The 15,692-nt window shown below is 35.0% G+C and overlaps 1 protein-coding gene across 1 annotated transcript in view; it reads right to left on the minus strand.

Moving 5' to 3' along the window:
* BTBD9 (BTB domain containing 9) overlaps positions 1-15,692 on the minus strand; it is a 102,121-nt gene that overhangs the window by 21,255 nt on the left and 65,174 nt on the right. The window contains exons 7-8 of the mRNA XM_062490335.1: positions 13,987-14,096; positions 6,460-6,649 (exon numbers count right to left, since the gene is read on the minus strand). Coding sequence (XP_062346319.1) covers positions 6,460-6,649; positions 13,987-14,096 — 300 coding nt within the window. The remainder of the gene's footprint in view (positions 1-6,459; positions 6,650-13,986; positions 14,097-15,692) is intronic.

Genomic DNA, 15,692 nt, shown 5'->3' on the forward strand with positions numbered 1-15,692 from the left:
GTCTTACAGAGAGGAAGACCTAAAGCATAAGGGATGGCATTTAGTTCAAGTGTTATCAAAACCCACATCTGGCACATGTATTTACTTTTCTTTATATGGGTATTATCTCCCTGTTGTAAGAGAGATTTGGCCCAGAACTGGACACGGAACTCGAGGTGCAGCCTCCCTACCAAGTACAGGGGTAATCAACTTAGTTCAGCCCTTTCTTTTCAGCTTCTGAAATCCCAGTGTTAAACATGAAATTAGGTCTAGTGGTCAAGCAGATTCAAAGCAAATTCACTAGATGCTGAATCTAGCTCATTAATATTACCAGAAATAATATGCTCTCATAAGTAGCTTTAAGAAATCAGAACATTAAATTAGAGCACTTTCAACAAAAGTCTTTTAGCATTTATGAATACTGCCTATTTGCAAATTAAAAAATTCAGAGTTTACTTAGCAAAAAATAAAGAGTTGTCTGTGGCATCATGACGGACTTAAAAAGAAATCCCATACCCCAAAACATAACCACCCAACTTCAATGCCTCTACTTTATCTGACTATCCCCATTTTGCTTTACTTCAGCTGAAAGGTCTCCAAAGACACTGAATGAAGGACATCTTTTTAAAAAAAGTTTACTGATTACAGTCCTCTATGTGGTAACTACTACTAATCAACAAGTCCAAATTGATTTAACATTTATATTTAAACCAAATCTTTTAAATTATAAAAAGAAGAAAAATCAAAAACATTAATAAATTTGTTTTCCTTCAAAAAGGCTACCAAAACATAGCTACTTATGCTTTTCAATAGAATCCTTTTTATCATGGTGACTCATTGCTGTTTCCTTGATCCATGTTTTCAAAGCTATGATCAAGAGTTTGAATATCAGAAGCACACTGGTGACTGTAATTCCAGCTACCAATACCAGAAGTAAAACACAGCTGGCATGGTTTTAAAGCAAAAGGCTAACAGGACATATTTATTCCTTTCAAAAATATATAATTGCTGTCTCCCAAATCAACCTAATCTCATTAAATAGGTTTAAAAATCATATGGTTTTGAATTATTGCAAACCAAATAATGAGTGAATTAAATTCAGCGGCATCTTTCCCAAAGTGACTTTGCATGAATGCTAAATGTAGATTTCTGTTTCTTTAATACCTCTGAAGGAAAATAAAAAGCTGTTTTTTTCTCTAGTGGCTTTTTAGGAGACACTCAGGATGTAGACTGACAGTAAAACTTATTTGGAATTTACTCTGCTTGAAATGCCTTTCTGGATAAGCAGTGAAATGCTTCCAGGTGAAAGCTAGAGTATTCACCAGTGCACACTGACCACAAAGGCCTTTTTTTATGCCAGGTACAGCAATCTTTGCAACCCATTACAGGGAAATTACCATGCTGAACTTTTTTAGCAAAGCTATGTTTTGCTAAGATGAATATTAAATGACAGGAAGGAGAATATTCCACATGAAAAGACAGAACTATACCCATTGGAAATGCATCTGTTTATAGCAAAATTGCCCATGTTCTTAGGACTTTCCATATTGAAATAAAAAGCTAAATTAGCTCATTAGTGTATCTTGCCCTCAGGACTGAGAATGAAAAATTGAGTGAAGATTTATCCAGCTTAAACCTTCCAACACTGTGAGATTTAAGCATATTTCTTTTTTGGTTATCTGGAGTCTAAGCCTGTGAATCATTTAATATGACATTGCTGTTTACATCACATGCTCACAATGCCTCACTTTATAAAATAAAAGCATTTCAAAGATGAATAAAACTTCACATTGCAAGCATAGGAAAATTATTATATTGGCTACCTGTTACAAAAATGAAAAATGCCACAGTACCTTTTTTCAACGTGTCCCTAAATGTCATGTGTTGCCCTGTGATTGATTATTCTTAATTTCTAAAAACACTTTTTTGCTCTTTGTGCTTACTTTCTATTTTTAGATTTCTGTAAAAAAGATTGTCACTGTTTAGTTCAGACTGTAAGTACTGTAAGTCACTAGAGAGAACATACAGATAAATATTTGACAGTACTGTGTTCATAAATCACATGCATACTTGTAGAAATCCAAAAGACAGAAATTAAAACATGAGGTAGCAACACATATTGAAAGAGAAAGACCCCTCCCACATGGAAGGACACTTTTTTATACAATTGTTGCTGCATTTTTGCCTCTGGTTGTCTATAAACCCCTTCAATTTTCTGCAGATATTTATGTTCCAGTAGTTACCCTGCAAGAAAACAATCTGTCTTCCTACAAAGATCCTACAAAGGAGACAAAATTTCTGCAAATTTTCTAAGTGTTCCTATGATCATTCATTCTGAGTCATAATTTTACTCTCAAGTCAAGCAAGCACAGAAAATGAGCAGCAAAGAAAGAAAGAAAGGCTTCATAAGTGGAAGTGGTATGGAAAATCAGAAAGCATAAGAGATGTATATGATGATGGTATAAGCAAACAGAAAACACATTCAAGTTCACTGATGCTGTTTGTTAATTTAAGGATTACTCTGAATATGAAAAGCTATCATTTTCATACTAGCATTAAAGTCTTCAAAAACATTAATGTTGGCTAAGTAGCAAATGTACTTTTCTAAAGACAAAAAGTATTTCTATTTATTCTAACATGAAAATCACTATGGCATAGAATTCCATCCCTGCAAAGACTATAGCATAATACCACTAGATTTCTATTCCAGATAAATGCAGGGAGAATTAGACAAAGTAATTGTGATATGACAGCTACTGCAATATTCATGTTTTAGCCATTTAAAAATTAAATTATATTTACTATGTTACATACACCAGTTGCTGTCTTTCTGTTTCTAATTAAACAGTATAGTTATTCTGTCACTGATATGGGCTTTTCTAAGGACAAAAAGAAGAAAGATATTTTGTATCCAGACAGGCAACCCTGTGGAAAAACACCTAAACTAACATTTATTCTCCTTCTCTGTTCCAAGTGTCTTGTAAACTGAGAACTAATAAAAGAATAAAACTCTTAAGTACTTTTCAAAATTTCATAATCTAAGATGCCATATTTAGTAACAATTAAAAAAACCCAAACACAGTATCATAGAATAATTTGGATTGAAAGGGATGGGTTGAAATCTCCACATTTTCCATGTCTTCTCTATTAGAAAACAGTATTGAGCACTGATCGTCATTAAACCTCTTTCAGAATTTTTGAGTAAATTTTCACACAGAAGTCAAGACCTCCAAATTTATATACAAATACACAAAGAAGATTCAACACTGATGAAGTTTCAATGTGGCCTCCCATGGAATTCCAGAGTCAAACTGAACAGATGTCATTAGTTGACTGTGTGCCTGCTTAGCAGTGAAGGCTAGAAACATATTGAGCGGGAGTAACAGGAACTGAGCCAGCAAAGCAATGGAAAGAAATTATTGTTCTTTACTTGACAGTTGTTAGATCACACACGGCATACCGAATCCCTTTTTGGATCCTAAATTGATACATCTGAGCAATTCCAGCAGAGGACCACCAAAATGCTCATGAGGTTGAAGCACACATGAAGCAAGAGACTAAGCCAGCTGGCCTGTTTAGCCTAAGGAGGCTCGGGCTGGGGAAGAACCTAACAGCACTTGTCAACACCCAAGAACAGGTTAACACAGGCTATCCTGTTAAGAAGTCGGGGCATTTCCTGCCTTGGAAATTTTCAAGACTTGAGTGCATAAAGCCTTGGTTGGGATGGTCGTTTTTCATAACTGACACTCCTTTGAGAAACAACCTGATGCTAGATGTGTTCTTCCTCAAGTCCTTTCCAACCTGAAGGGTGATAAGATTCTTAGACTGGAATGACTTTTGCAGAAAGCATGCATACAATATATATTCTTGAAACATTCAACTCTGCATTTTCAAGGCATATTTGAACACCAATAGTTCTTCTGGTTTTTTTTAATACACTGAATTTAGTTGCCATGGTAACATATCATGTCTTGGAGGCTCTCTCCAGTGATACTCCCATTTCTATCGGTAGAAAAGCAGCTACTACCTTATTTCAAAGGTTTATGTATTTGCCCTCTGTGAAATAAATACATTCAATTGCATATTCGTGTTTCTGAACTTAAAAGATGCATACTTTAATCCCTAATTATTCACTTAAAATCCAAACCCATAGGTATAATGACTCAGTTTCTCAGGGTAGCGGAATTCATGTCATTCTGTAGTCACGGTGTACTGCCAGCCTAAAGCAAACACTCCTAGAATTTTTTTCTATTAGGTGCGAGCATGAGATCAAGGGAGTTTTCAAACAAGAAAATATCAGGAAAACAGGCAGTGTATACAGTTCCATCAGTTGTGGCAGACATTCTGTTAACAAAAAAATTCTCTTACTTTCATTAAGGTTAAATACTAAGACTTTTTGCTGTCATCTGTGTTTATATAAGATTTGATTCCTGTACCAAACATAGATTTCCTGATGCTGAATAAAGAGACCACTGTTACTATCTTTAGCAGTGCGTAATATAGAACATGTTCCAGACCCTTGCCAAAGCTACTGTAGGTGCCAGAGAGTGAAACTTCCCTTCCTCACTCCAAGGGGCAGCTTCTTTTCACTGCCTATGACCTGCAACTCAAAGCACTTGTTCTTCTAGGCAGTACACAAAAAGGGAAGAATGACATGCTGCTAGCATTTCTGTCTTTAGGCAATGCAGGTAGTCTCCTTGTCAGAAGATACCCTAGACTAGGATGTTTATTATTGCTATTTTTGTAAAGTAAGCTATTAATCTTGTTTGTACTATATATGCAGGGAAACTGACAAAGAAAGATGAGATTCTGAACCTGTAGCTGCACAATTCAATACCAAATAAATCACTAAATGCCTGCTAGTTTTGAATTATGTAATGTCTGGGGTTTTTTAATTTGCTCTACACATTTGCTCATTACACAGTTATCATTTCTTGGCAACCAGAAGTTTAATTCACCTAACACACTATTTAATAAAAAGACTTATTAAAAATCTTCTGCAAAAGAATAAACAATAGCATAGCATTTATTGTAGGAAAGTCAGGGTTTCTTCACTATCTGAAAAAGATGGTACAATACATCAAGTGAAGGATAACAGAAAGCAGTAAGACAGGAAGACAGAAACTGAGAAACTGCATTTTAGTTAGTATATTCTTCTCTTAATCTTTTATATTGCCAAAGCCTTAACTGCTACTTAAGTTTAAAGTGTCATGAAAATGACAGAATTACGTTTTCATCTACCTATTTAAAGAAATCTGAGTACTGCTTGGTTTTCTATTTGAGATACAATATTTAATAGAATATTAACAACACCCAACTCAAATGAGTGTGGAAAGTTGCCAGCAACACTTAATCAACTTGTTTCCACAGTGAGAACAATGCAGGACTTGCATTATGCATAACATCTACAGCTTGCATACACAAAAAACACTACTTTTGTTGGGTTAGGGATTTGCCTGGCTGTCTGATGCCAAGCTTTATCCTCAAAGTTTTACAACCGTCATAACAATGCCATAGGCCAAAACCAAACCACACAAAACAGAAATTGGCAGTTATAAAAGAGCTTTCAAGTCTCACTTGGCAGCTCATAACAGTGGGAAGGCACCAAGCTCCTAGAAATATGTATCTATGTACATGGCCTTTGTTGCAAGCCAGTACTCACCTGAGATATCAGCCTTTGATCACTGGTACTCCGAACTTCAGAAATCTTTATTTCACTGTCACAGAGCATACAGATTAAGTCCCTGACTACATAGTCTAAATTTACAAAGACCATGATGCCATTAAGACAGGGTCTTGCATGTCTGATTTTATGAAACAAACAACTCAAACATTTACCATCAGACAATCTGAAGTTGGCAAGAATATTTTTCTTTTCACCTGTGAAAATTCCCGCTCTTCTATCTATTTCCTAGGTCTCTACACCAGCCAAAGTTTTGATCTTCATATGTATATACACATTTACAGTAGAAACAGCCCAATGAACTTCAGTCCAAATCTAAATACATTCATTAATCCAGCCTTGTAAATCAATATCCACATTGCTTTATTGCACCCTCCATGTTTAAGTAAGAACTAGCACTTACTGTATAGTGAAAAGGAAGCCTGGCTGACTTGACATGATTTTCTCCAAGAAAATTGTTTCAGAATGAAGTGGATAAGAGTTACTTAACCATAAGTGAGATTGCAATTAAATTCTATTTTAAAATAAGTATATAACTTTAATCATATCATTTGACTGTTACCACTATTATGCTGCTGAAAAGTAATATTTTCTGGAATTGCACTCTGTATCTCGACATATAATACACACATTTAATTTTTAACATGCCTGTTACACTGAAGTAAGAAGCCAAATGACAACTACTGAACTAGCCCCCAAATTAATGTCATTTCCAAACGTCATACAATCTAAAAAAAATAACTGCTCAGCAAAAATTTCACTGTGCCCCCTAATTTAGGAAAAATAAACCCTCTTACCGTATTGATCCAATCATGTAGGGCTGTGCCAGCTGCACTACAATAGCTCCACTCCCAAGCTGGTGGCATGTGTATCCAGAATCCCAGTCATAGTTTTTTGTGTCTCCATTCAATAAGGCATTGCGACTGCGACTTACACCCTCAATCACACTGGCACAGTCTGCAATTGTTGCTACATTTTCAGTGGGAACTGTGAATTAAAAAGACAAAGATGACAGACATACAGTCAGAAAAAAGTTCAGAAGCCAGTGGCCTTTAATTCTGGAGAAAAAATAGGAAAAAAAAAAAAAGAAAATATGATCAACAGAAGGAAATTTAACTCATGTAACATGAACTATGATCAAGTGATAGTTTTTATAGTACTGATTCCAGAGTAGCTTGGTAAATTAACAGATGGATTTCAGTACTGAAGATATGAAAGAACTCTTTTTAACACAATCAAGAAAAACTATCTTGTCCAGCAAAACTTCAGAAATTTTGAAATAACTTCTTCCTGATTTCATGATGAAACCTCTCTCTACTACTACATCTGAAAATAGCTGAAGTATAGCTGAGAAATTTCAGAGCTAATTGTATGAGTCTTCAGCATGCAAAAAAGGAGATTATTTTTCATGAAGAGCTAGGATTCTGTGATTTCACTGTGCTACTGGTGTCAGAAGCATTACAAACCAAAACATCTTAAAAAACACGGGAAAAAACTGAAAGCTCATTGCCAAGTAGTAATCCAAGGCAGTGGGAAAGCAACCACTTCTGGAAAAGCTACTGTGTTATCAAATGTACTATCATCTCTGTCTGATCATAAAAAATTACTAAAACCACCACTTTACTATTCTAGAAATTTCTTGATTCCCATATTACTGAAAAGAGGCACTCAAAAATTCCCAGATTCTTATGGGGGAGCAGGTGTTAGACATTAGAAGTACTTCACTGGGAACAATCTGAATAAAGCAAAGGCTAACAATGCAAACGAAGAGTACTGGCATTGAATTAAAATTTGCCTTGACTTCCTTTACTTCCTCTCCTCCCTGGGAATAAGGGAACTTATTTGTGTATTCATTTTATATAGGCTTTAAAGCATCTTCTACATAGAGCTGGGGTTTTTTGTTTGCTTTGGTGATTTTTTTTTAATAGGAAGAGGAAGCTATTTCAATCTTGTTTAAAAAAAAGGAATTAGTAAAACATAGAGTCAAATCAATGCTCAGGTTGAGGCTCCATGGCACATTCCAGACATACTCCAAGCTATCTAAATGATTAATTGAATGTAGTGCAGCTCAGTTCATGCAATAGTTTGCCTGTGTGCCCTCTGAGCATCATCCTGCTCCTTCTCATGTTTAGATTTTTGCACTAATCCATGACCCTCCTAAGCAGATGTTACCCATAGTAGTCAATCTCCTTTAAAACCGTATAGAAACTGTCTTGGTGTGTTTTTAATATAATTCTGTGGTCCTCCCTACAACAGCTAATTACAAAGTGACTCTGACTAATTGGTGTGCAGAATGTGCCATCCTGTTCCTTTTCTCTAGGGTGTCTGCCACTCCCTATTTTGAATGTTCATTATCATCTTTTATATACACTTGATAAATTTATTAAAAGTACCATCTGGTGGGGACTCTGTTCTGTGCTGTATTTGCAAGTCTTTTGGTTGTCTTCCTTCTTCCCATTAGAATTTCTGCTTCAATTTAGGTCACTTATTTACAAATACAAACTGTCAAAACCAAGGGTCTCATTTCTGTTTTTTGGAGGGTTTTTTGGGTTTTTTGTTTTGTTTTTCCAGCTCTTACAGTAACCAATATTGTCAGAGAAAAGAGAAGCTTACAAATACAAAAACTGTTGTGGTTTTTTTTTTCCCCCCCTCTACTGTTCATACAGCAGTTTTGGGCTCAAAAGTCTGACTTGCTTTTATGGAACAGGAAAGATGTGTGTTAGCAAAGCAAACACATGCTGTAAGCACACAAAAGGAGATGATTGAGGCTACAGGACAGCAGCATCAAACATTTATTAAAACTTACTTTCTTGTCTCCTTGTGGTGAGGATATATGGTGCAATATGGAGCGATGAATAACTGGCAGTATATTTAATTCTAGCAATAGTATTGTTATAAAAGATTGCAATTTTCAAGAGATCGCCTAAGGGTCATCGATACTGACTATATTTAAAGATAAGACAGACATGTTACTCAACTGTCCTTAGAGATCTTCAAAGAAAAAATGTACCAGAAGTGTGTTGTAGCCTCAGTCATATTTATTTATCACTCCCCAAGCTTGTTTCTCTTACTTTGTCTTTTTAGCATACTTGATTTTTCATAAGATTTTTTTTTTCCCCTGAAGCATTCTGAAAAAAAAGATAATGATGCTGCAGCCAAGTGGCTTCTATATGTGAGTGTAGATTACTTCCTTTCACCTCTCATTCTGGACAGGTCAGCTTTTGCTTTCTGTCTATCCACTGTGACTTCACTAAAATGTGGGTGGGTGAGGAAATGAAAGAAAATACTCAAGTAACTTTTTCCAACACAGGAAGGACCAGAACAAAGTGGGTGTTTGTACTGGTTCACAAAACCAGCCATTAATAAACCTTAAATAAATTATGAAAATAAGCATACAGGGAGACAGCAGATCTCCTACATAGTCTGATTTTATAGGAAAGCAGCAATTTAAAGTATTATGGTCAGTTGAATATATTTCTACTGGACTCTAGGCAACAGTCAAAAGTTCTCTGCTTATGTGTAATTATTGTAACTGTTCATTTTAGTGAGTTCTCTTAAGACACTTAAAAAACTACCATTGTGAAGAAACTATAAACAAGAAATTCTATCAGAAGAAACAAATTTTTCTTTTAGTTAGTATGAATGACTGATTTTCCTCTCATGATTACATCTATTAAATGTTCAGCTTCCAATCACTCAATTTTTAACTATAAAATTGCATTCCTTCTCTACTTGAACGTCTACTAAGATGACAGAAGTTTCTTTCCTGGCTGGTTGGAAAATAGAAAGCTGAGACTAAAGAAAAAGAGAATTAAGGATGCAAGAATTATTTCAGAGTTTGATTATATTGTATTAAAGAATTAAAAGGGTATTAGGCATCTTGCTCTCATTATTTTCCACATGACAAAAGATTTGTTAAATGTTATCTTTATTCAATATATGAATTAGTCCTTGTTTATTTGTTACATGGTAGAAAAAAAAGAAATCTACAGACTTTTTAATTAACTAAAAAGTACAGCCACATGTCATGTCTTTCATTCCACATACTCTTTCTTATTTTCTAGAGTTGAAACTTGCTGATGAAATTACTACATTTAATTTAAATCTTCAATCAAATTATTCAAAGAAATCAAGAGCTCAAAAATATCAACTTCAAACAAATATCATCAGTATTTTCACCTGTTTCAGCGAAAAGCTTTCTGCAAGCCATATTTAGCTGGAAAAGAAAACCTCACTAATATGTGTTTTTGTCCAACTGTCAGAAATTGTGTTAGAAAAACTTCAGAGAAGGCTGATTTTTCACTTGATACATGGTACAGCTCATGATTCCTAATCCAATAAATTAGAACAAAACCATTAAAGTCACTAGAACTGGCCATACTTTTCACTGCCAACTAATTGGCTGCTACAGGGCTCTTTCATTAAACATTATGTCTGCAGAAGGCTTTCAGAAATATCAGTTGTTTTAGGAAGTGTGCATCCCTCCTTGTGGCACTGGAAACAGATAAAAGGATTAAAAAAGAACTGGAACCATATGAACAGATCTCTCTCGAAAGCAATGAGATGTGGTTGCCCTTTCTTGCAAAAAGGGGAAAAAAAAAGTCCCTGCAGTATTTAGATTTTTCTTCAACTTTTGATAATTTCTTAAAGCTATGGCTGCAGCAGAGCTGACTTATATTGCTGAGTAAGCCTGCATTGTTTTGAAAAAATGTGAACCTTTTTAAAAGAGAAAAAAACAAAATATGATAGCTTTGCATGGAGTCAACATTAAGTTAGACAAAAAACAGCATCTCTTACTGCTTCCCTGGGGAGAGACAAAGCAATCTTTTACAAAGCTGAACCACACACTAGGAAACTGATATGACTGATTTCTCCCTGTTACACATTTCGTTTTGTTTGTTCTTTTTCTTTTTCTAAATAACTGCCAGAGTAAAAGACAAGTGAATATTTATTTGTATCATTTTATTCCTTTTAAAACAAGTTCTCCTAAGGCATTGAACAGCACACAAATGAAGATTCACAATGATTCCTAAGTACTGAACAGCATTCCCCAGAGGGTGACCAAGGACATACCAGTGTTTTACATCCATCTTCTGCTCTTCAGTCATTATTCACTGTTCTCTCTTTCATGTGCAATGTACAAGTTACAATACAGTCTGATAGACTGAGACAGGCTACAGACCACACAGCTTTATGGAAAAGCCATCCACATTGAACACCAGACAGTGCTACAAAGAGCATTTTCTGCTACTTTTGCTTCAAAACTGCTACTCAGCTACCATTGGGTCATGTCAGTACCACATCTAGTATTGTACAAAGTAACTGTATAAATGATCTTCCACTTTAACTTTTAATGGCAATATGTCAAGTTAGTAATTTTTCATTAAAACCTCATATGCAAAACCACAAGAACATAAAATTGTTATAACAAAACAGCACTTAATTTTTATTATTTGCTTACCAGCCTTCTAATCTTCACTGTACTGTGGCAGCCATTACATAGATACTATGTATCAGGAGTATCTGATAAATTCTGATAAATATATCTGATAAATAAATCTGATAAATGTATCTGATAAATATATCTGATAAATTGTGCTTTTCATTTAAACAGCTCTCTGATTGAGTATCTTTCAGAAAAATTAAATAAATGATTACTTAAGTCTCTATATAACATCTAACCAAACACCTCAGCAGCCTCTTTTCTTTGGAATGAGTTTTCAAATGACAAAGTCTTCAAATCTTATTTTCAGTGCTATTTTGGTAGAAGTAGGGGTCACAAAGTTGTTTTGAAAGGACCTTACAGCCTTCAAGGGCTGACCAATACTTCATTTTTTTTTAATAAAATGGGGTATAAAAGCAACTGTGTTTGTCCTAACCTAATTTAATATTGTATTTAATATCATATGGGATAAGCAATGAACTGCTTTTCAAGGGTTTAAGATGAAAGTTTCTCTACTCAGTCACGCTGAAAAGCAACCTACTCTGATTACTGCACTTTCATATATTTAATTGATTTTTCCTATCTGCTTTCAATTCACTTTATCCTATCTGGTCACTTCAGAAACAGAAACAAACACAAATCCTCATCAGAGCAATAAAATAAATCTACACCAATCTATTGGTACTCATACTGAGTTTTTACACAAGTAGACCTTGGACTGACAGCCTGCTTGATCACAGGAGCCATACTATGTGGCACCTTATGGTAATCATCACACTGAAAAAAAACATTAAGTAGATATAATATCTTCCTGCTGGATCAAAGATGCTGAGAATATTTTTGAATAGGCAATACTGATAGCCAAAAATTCTGATGCAACAGCCATAGGTGCCCCTGCTCCATTTCACAACTGGACTGGCATCAAGTAATCCCCAAATCGTTTTATTTTTATCTTTCTCACCATAAACTCTGCAGGGTCATGTATACAACTGCTGGTGCCTCACCGATGGTTAGAAGACTATCCACATCTCACTTTCAATTAACTACTCCCCAAATTCTTACTTTTAATTTTCTCTCAGTTGTATTGACTAACATCCCTTTAAAATATAAAAAGCTGTGGAGACCTACAGGCCTCTCTTTCCCTACTGTTGATCACTTCAAATGAGTTACATGTACAACAGCTTGGCTGATCCACACTGAACAACAGCAAAGCTGCCCTTGATTAACAATCACCATTAACACCAGAAACCCTCACTATTATGCTGCCCAAACCCTATTCACCTGTAAGATTCTATGAAAACATTCTCACAAACTAAGAATTTTTAATAAAGCCATATAAAGTCTCCATCCTGCATATTACCTTTGAAACTTAAGACATGTTAAAATAGATCAAATAGTTTGTCTCACCAGAATGATCACTCAACCACAGAAAATAATTGAGTCTATGAAAGATGAGTCACAGTATAAGTTCACTTACACAAACATGCACAGATTCACTGCCTTGACTACTTATGATCAAACAATCTTTGTGGAAACACTCAAATAAAATTAAGTCCCAAATTCAGCATTTACTAAATAAGTTTGATCATCGGAAATAAAATATGTATTTGCACACACTGGTTTTGTATGAAGTTTCTAAAAATTCACAGCTGGCAGGGCCAACTAGGAAATTTAATTCAAAGGGCTTATCAAATCTGAGATACTTTGTTTCTCTGACAACTAGCTTACTGAAGGGAGATGTTTTCTTTTAACACAGTTCTTCCTTACTGCTTATTTTATTCTGTAGTCAATGGCAATGCTACTTGCACACTACCTAAAACGAAGGCTTTTGATTTGCCTTTGTATAATGTGCAGGGAAGAGGCTGAAGGATCTGCGTCTTGGCTTTTCATGGCTAAATATTATAGTTTTTAAAAAAAAATAAATTAAAGTGAATGTGTCTTATTAAAAATTTTCCTCTCATCCTATTTTGAAAATTGTTTTCCCTTCCATCTGTCATGGGTAGATATTTAAAATTTAAATATTTGTTTAAAACCAGCATGAACTCTGAGAATTTTGCTGAAATTCTTAAATTTATGTCATAAGTAATAAACTGTGGAAAATCCCACCTAGACAACTACTACATACTCTCTCTCCAGTGAACTTCAGGATCTGACTTTTGTGTGTTTACATGGAAGAAACCACAGAAACAACCCCGTTTGAACTATTAAAAAAAAATAATCAATATTAATCTTTCTGTGACACATTTTATCATTCAGTACTGTTGGTCTGTTGGGGATTTCTACCTTAAGCAACATAAAGGTACTTAAGTCAGTGTTATATAAGCTTCCCAGAGCTAAGAGAGCTCCATCAGCATGGTGTTCTGAGAGTAATAGCAGCACAGCTGATACAATGTTCTGCCATGGCTAAGCATGTCTATGACTCTTTGGGGGGAAATCAACACATGAGAGTTTACTTTCAGCAGTTGTAACCAGACTGTATAAGAGGCCCTAAATGTCCAAATCCATCATCACTACAATAAATAGCTGTGCTTAGTCCATTCTTGTAAGAGAATTCAGGCTAACCTACTGGGAGGCATGAGCAACCATATTGTGACATGCAAAGAAAAATCACATTGTCAGCACTCACTGACTCAGCTACCAGTGCCTTTGTCAGCAGTGGTTGATTTGAATTTCACCATTCCTGCAGCATCATTAATTAATCCTCAGTACTGGAATTTCATAGAAGTTGTAAGACTAGCCAAGTAATTCTATGCTTACAACACTGTTTAACTCAATTTAATGATTTCTGGATGGAAACAGAAGTAGAGTGCAGTAGTGGCCAGCTTCAAAAGACAAGTGTTTACAACAGTTCATAAAAAAGAAAAATGGTTTTATCTCTTACCTATCAGACCTTTCTCAAGAGTAAAAGATTTGTTCGTGAACATGCATTCAAATGCCACAATATGGAAAACTTTGTTCACTGTGTTGTGGGTTCCAACAATTCGAATATACCTATAGGGAAACAAAAAAAGGTAAACAGCACAAGTTAAATGTGACCAACTTCTGTGCACTTAAATATAATTGATTCAGTTAGACTATAATGTACAGACCCATAAAAATTGAGTAACTGTTTAAAAAAAGAGGAGTAAAAAAGAATATCAATTTCATAGCAGGTTTGCATCTAGGATGCATCTAGTCAGGATGCTTGTTCCAGTACAATTTAAGAAGAGAAACAGACCTTTAAAGAGAAGTGGAATCTGTTAAAAATGTTTCTGGATTAATTTGCCACGAAAAGCAAAATTAGGGATCTTCTGTTACAGAAATGGTCTGTTAGTGCAAACATGTGCTCATGGAGGTTTTAAATAGTAATAACAGTAAAAACAAGAACAACAGTAATAATAATCATCATCCTTTTACCAACAAATTTTCAGCACTGTAGAAGATTTCATACAGCCAGGTCAAACCCAAAAGATGAGTCAGATTTTTCTTCAAAAGTCAAAAATCAATTCCATTTTATTAAGACTGTTTCTAATTCTAACACTGGATGGACAGGATAGCAATCTCTGCTGGTATATCTTTTATTAATAATGAAAAGAACCCTCATTCAAATATTATGAAACAAAGCTACTCTGGCTTTCATTCCTGGTGGTATAACTTACATTTCTACACTCCAATTGCAAATCAAATAGAGCTGCTCTCAAATACTGTGACCTATTCACCTGCTGCATTTCCATGGAGGCTTTACCTTCCATAAACAACCACTAACCTTGATTCAGTCTGATTCTGCATTTTCTGAAGAGATCCAACAGTTCTTACTATAAATTTTGAGAAATCTCAAAAGGACTATTGTACACCACTCAATAAATGCTGAACAAGCAACCAGAAAACTTCCTAAACCAAATACCAACTGCTTCACAAGATGGGTTATCCGTACTTGCAGAAAGCTTTGTACGAATTAAACTGATTTCAATTAACAACTATCACAATGTATGAGTACTAAGTAATATCCTTGGTCTTTCATTTACATGGTATAATTATATTTCTAACTTAATTCAACAACAGCATCAATTTGGCTTGTGTTCTTCATCAGATCAAGCTGAGAAGATACATGGTATCTTTTCTGATATTTTCTTTTTAAACAATAAAACAACCATCATAGCTATTTACTGTGCTTATGATCATCTAGAAATTATTTTAATAATCACAACCTGGCACAAATAATTACATGTTATTGCCTAATTAATATTAACTCACAGATCAATCAGTTATCACACTAGCAGATGTCCTGAAAGTCATTCTATGTAGAAAAAATAAAGTTGCAGAAGTGAAGAAAATATTTATTATTTATAATGAAGATGGACCTGTGTTTTAAGAATAAAGCAGAACTTAGCCCTTACTCTGTAGCCGTGCCAAGTGCCTGCAAAGAGCATCACAGGAATCTTGGCTGACAGTGAGGCAAACAGGAAGTGTTTCCCCAGACCTTCCCATGTGAACCAGCTGACTTGCTTTTCATGAACTCTCGGCCACAGTTCGGACCCTAAACACACAGGTAATGTCCAAAATTTGACAATGGTAACTGATCTTGTTCCCTCCAGCCTCAGAAGCACA

Source organism: Cinclus cinclus, chromosome 3 (genome assembly GCF_963662255.1).
Source record: "Cinclus cinclus chromosome 3, bCinCin1.1, whole genome shotgun sequence".
In the NCBI taxonomy this organism is placed as follows: Eukaryota; Metazoa; Chordata; class Aves; order Passeriformes; family Cinclidae; genus Cinclus; species Cinclus cinclus.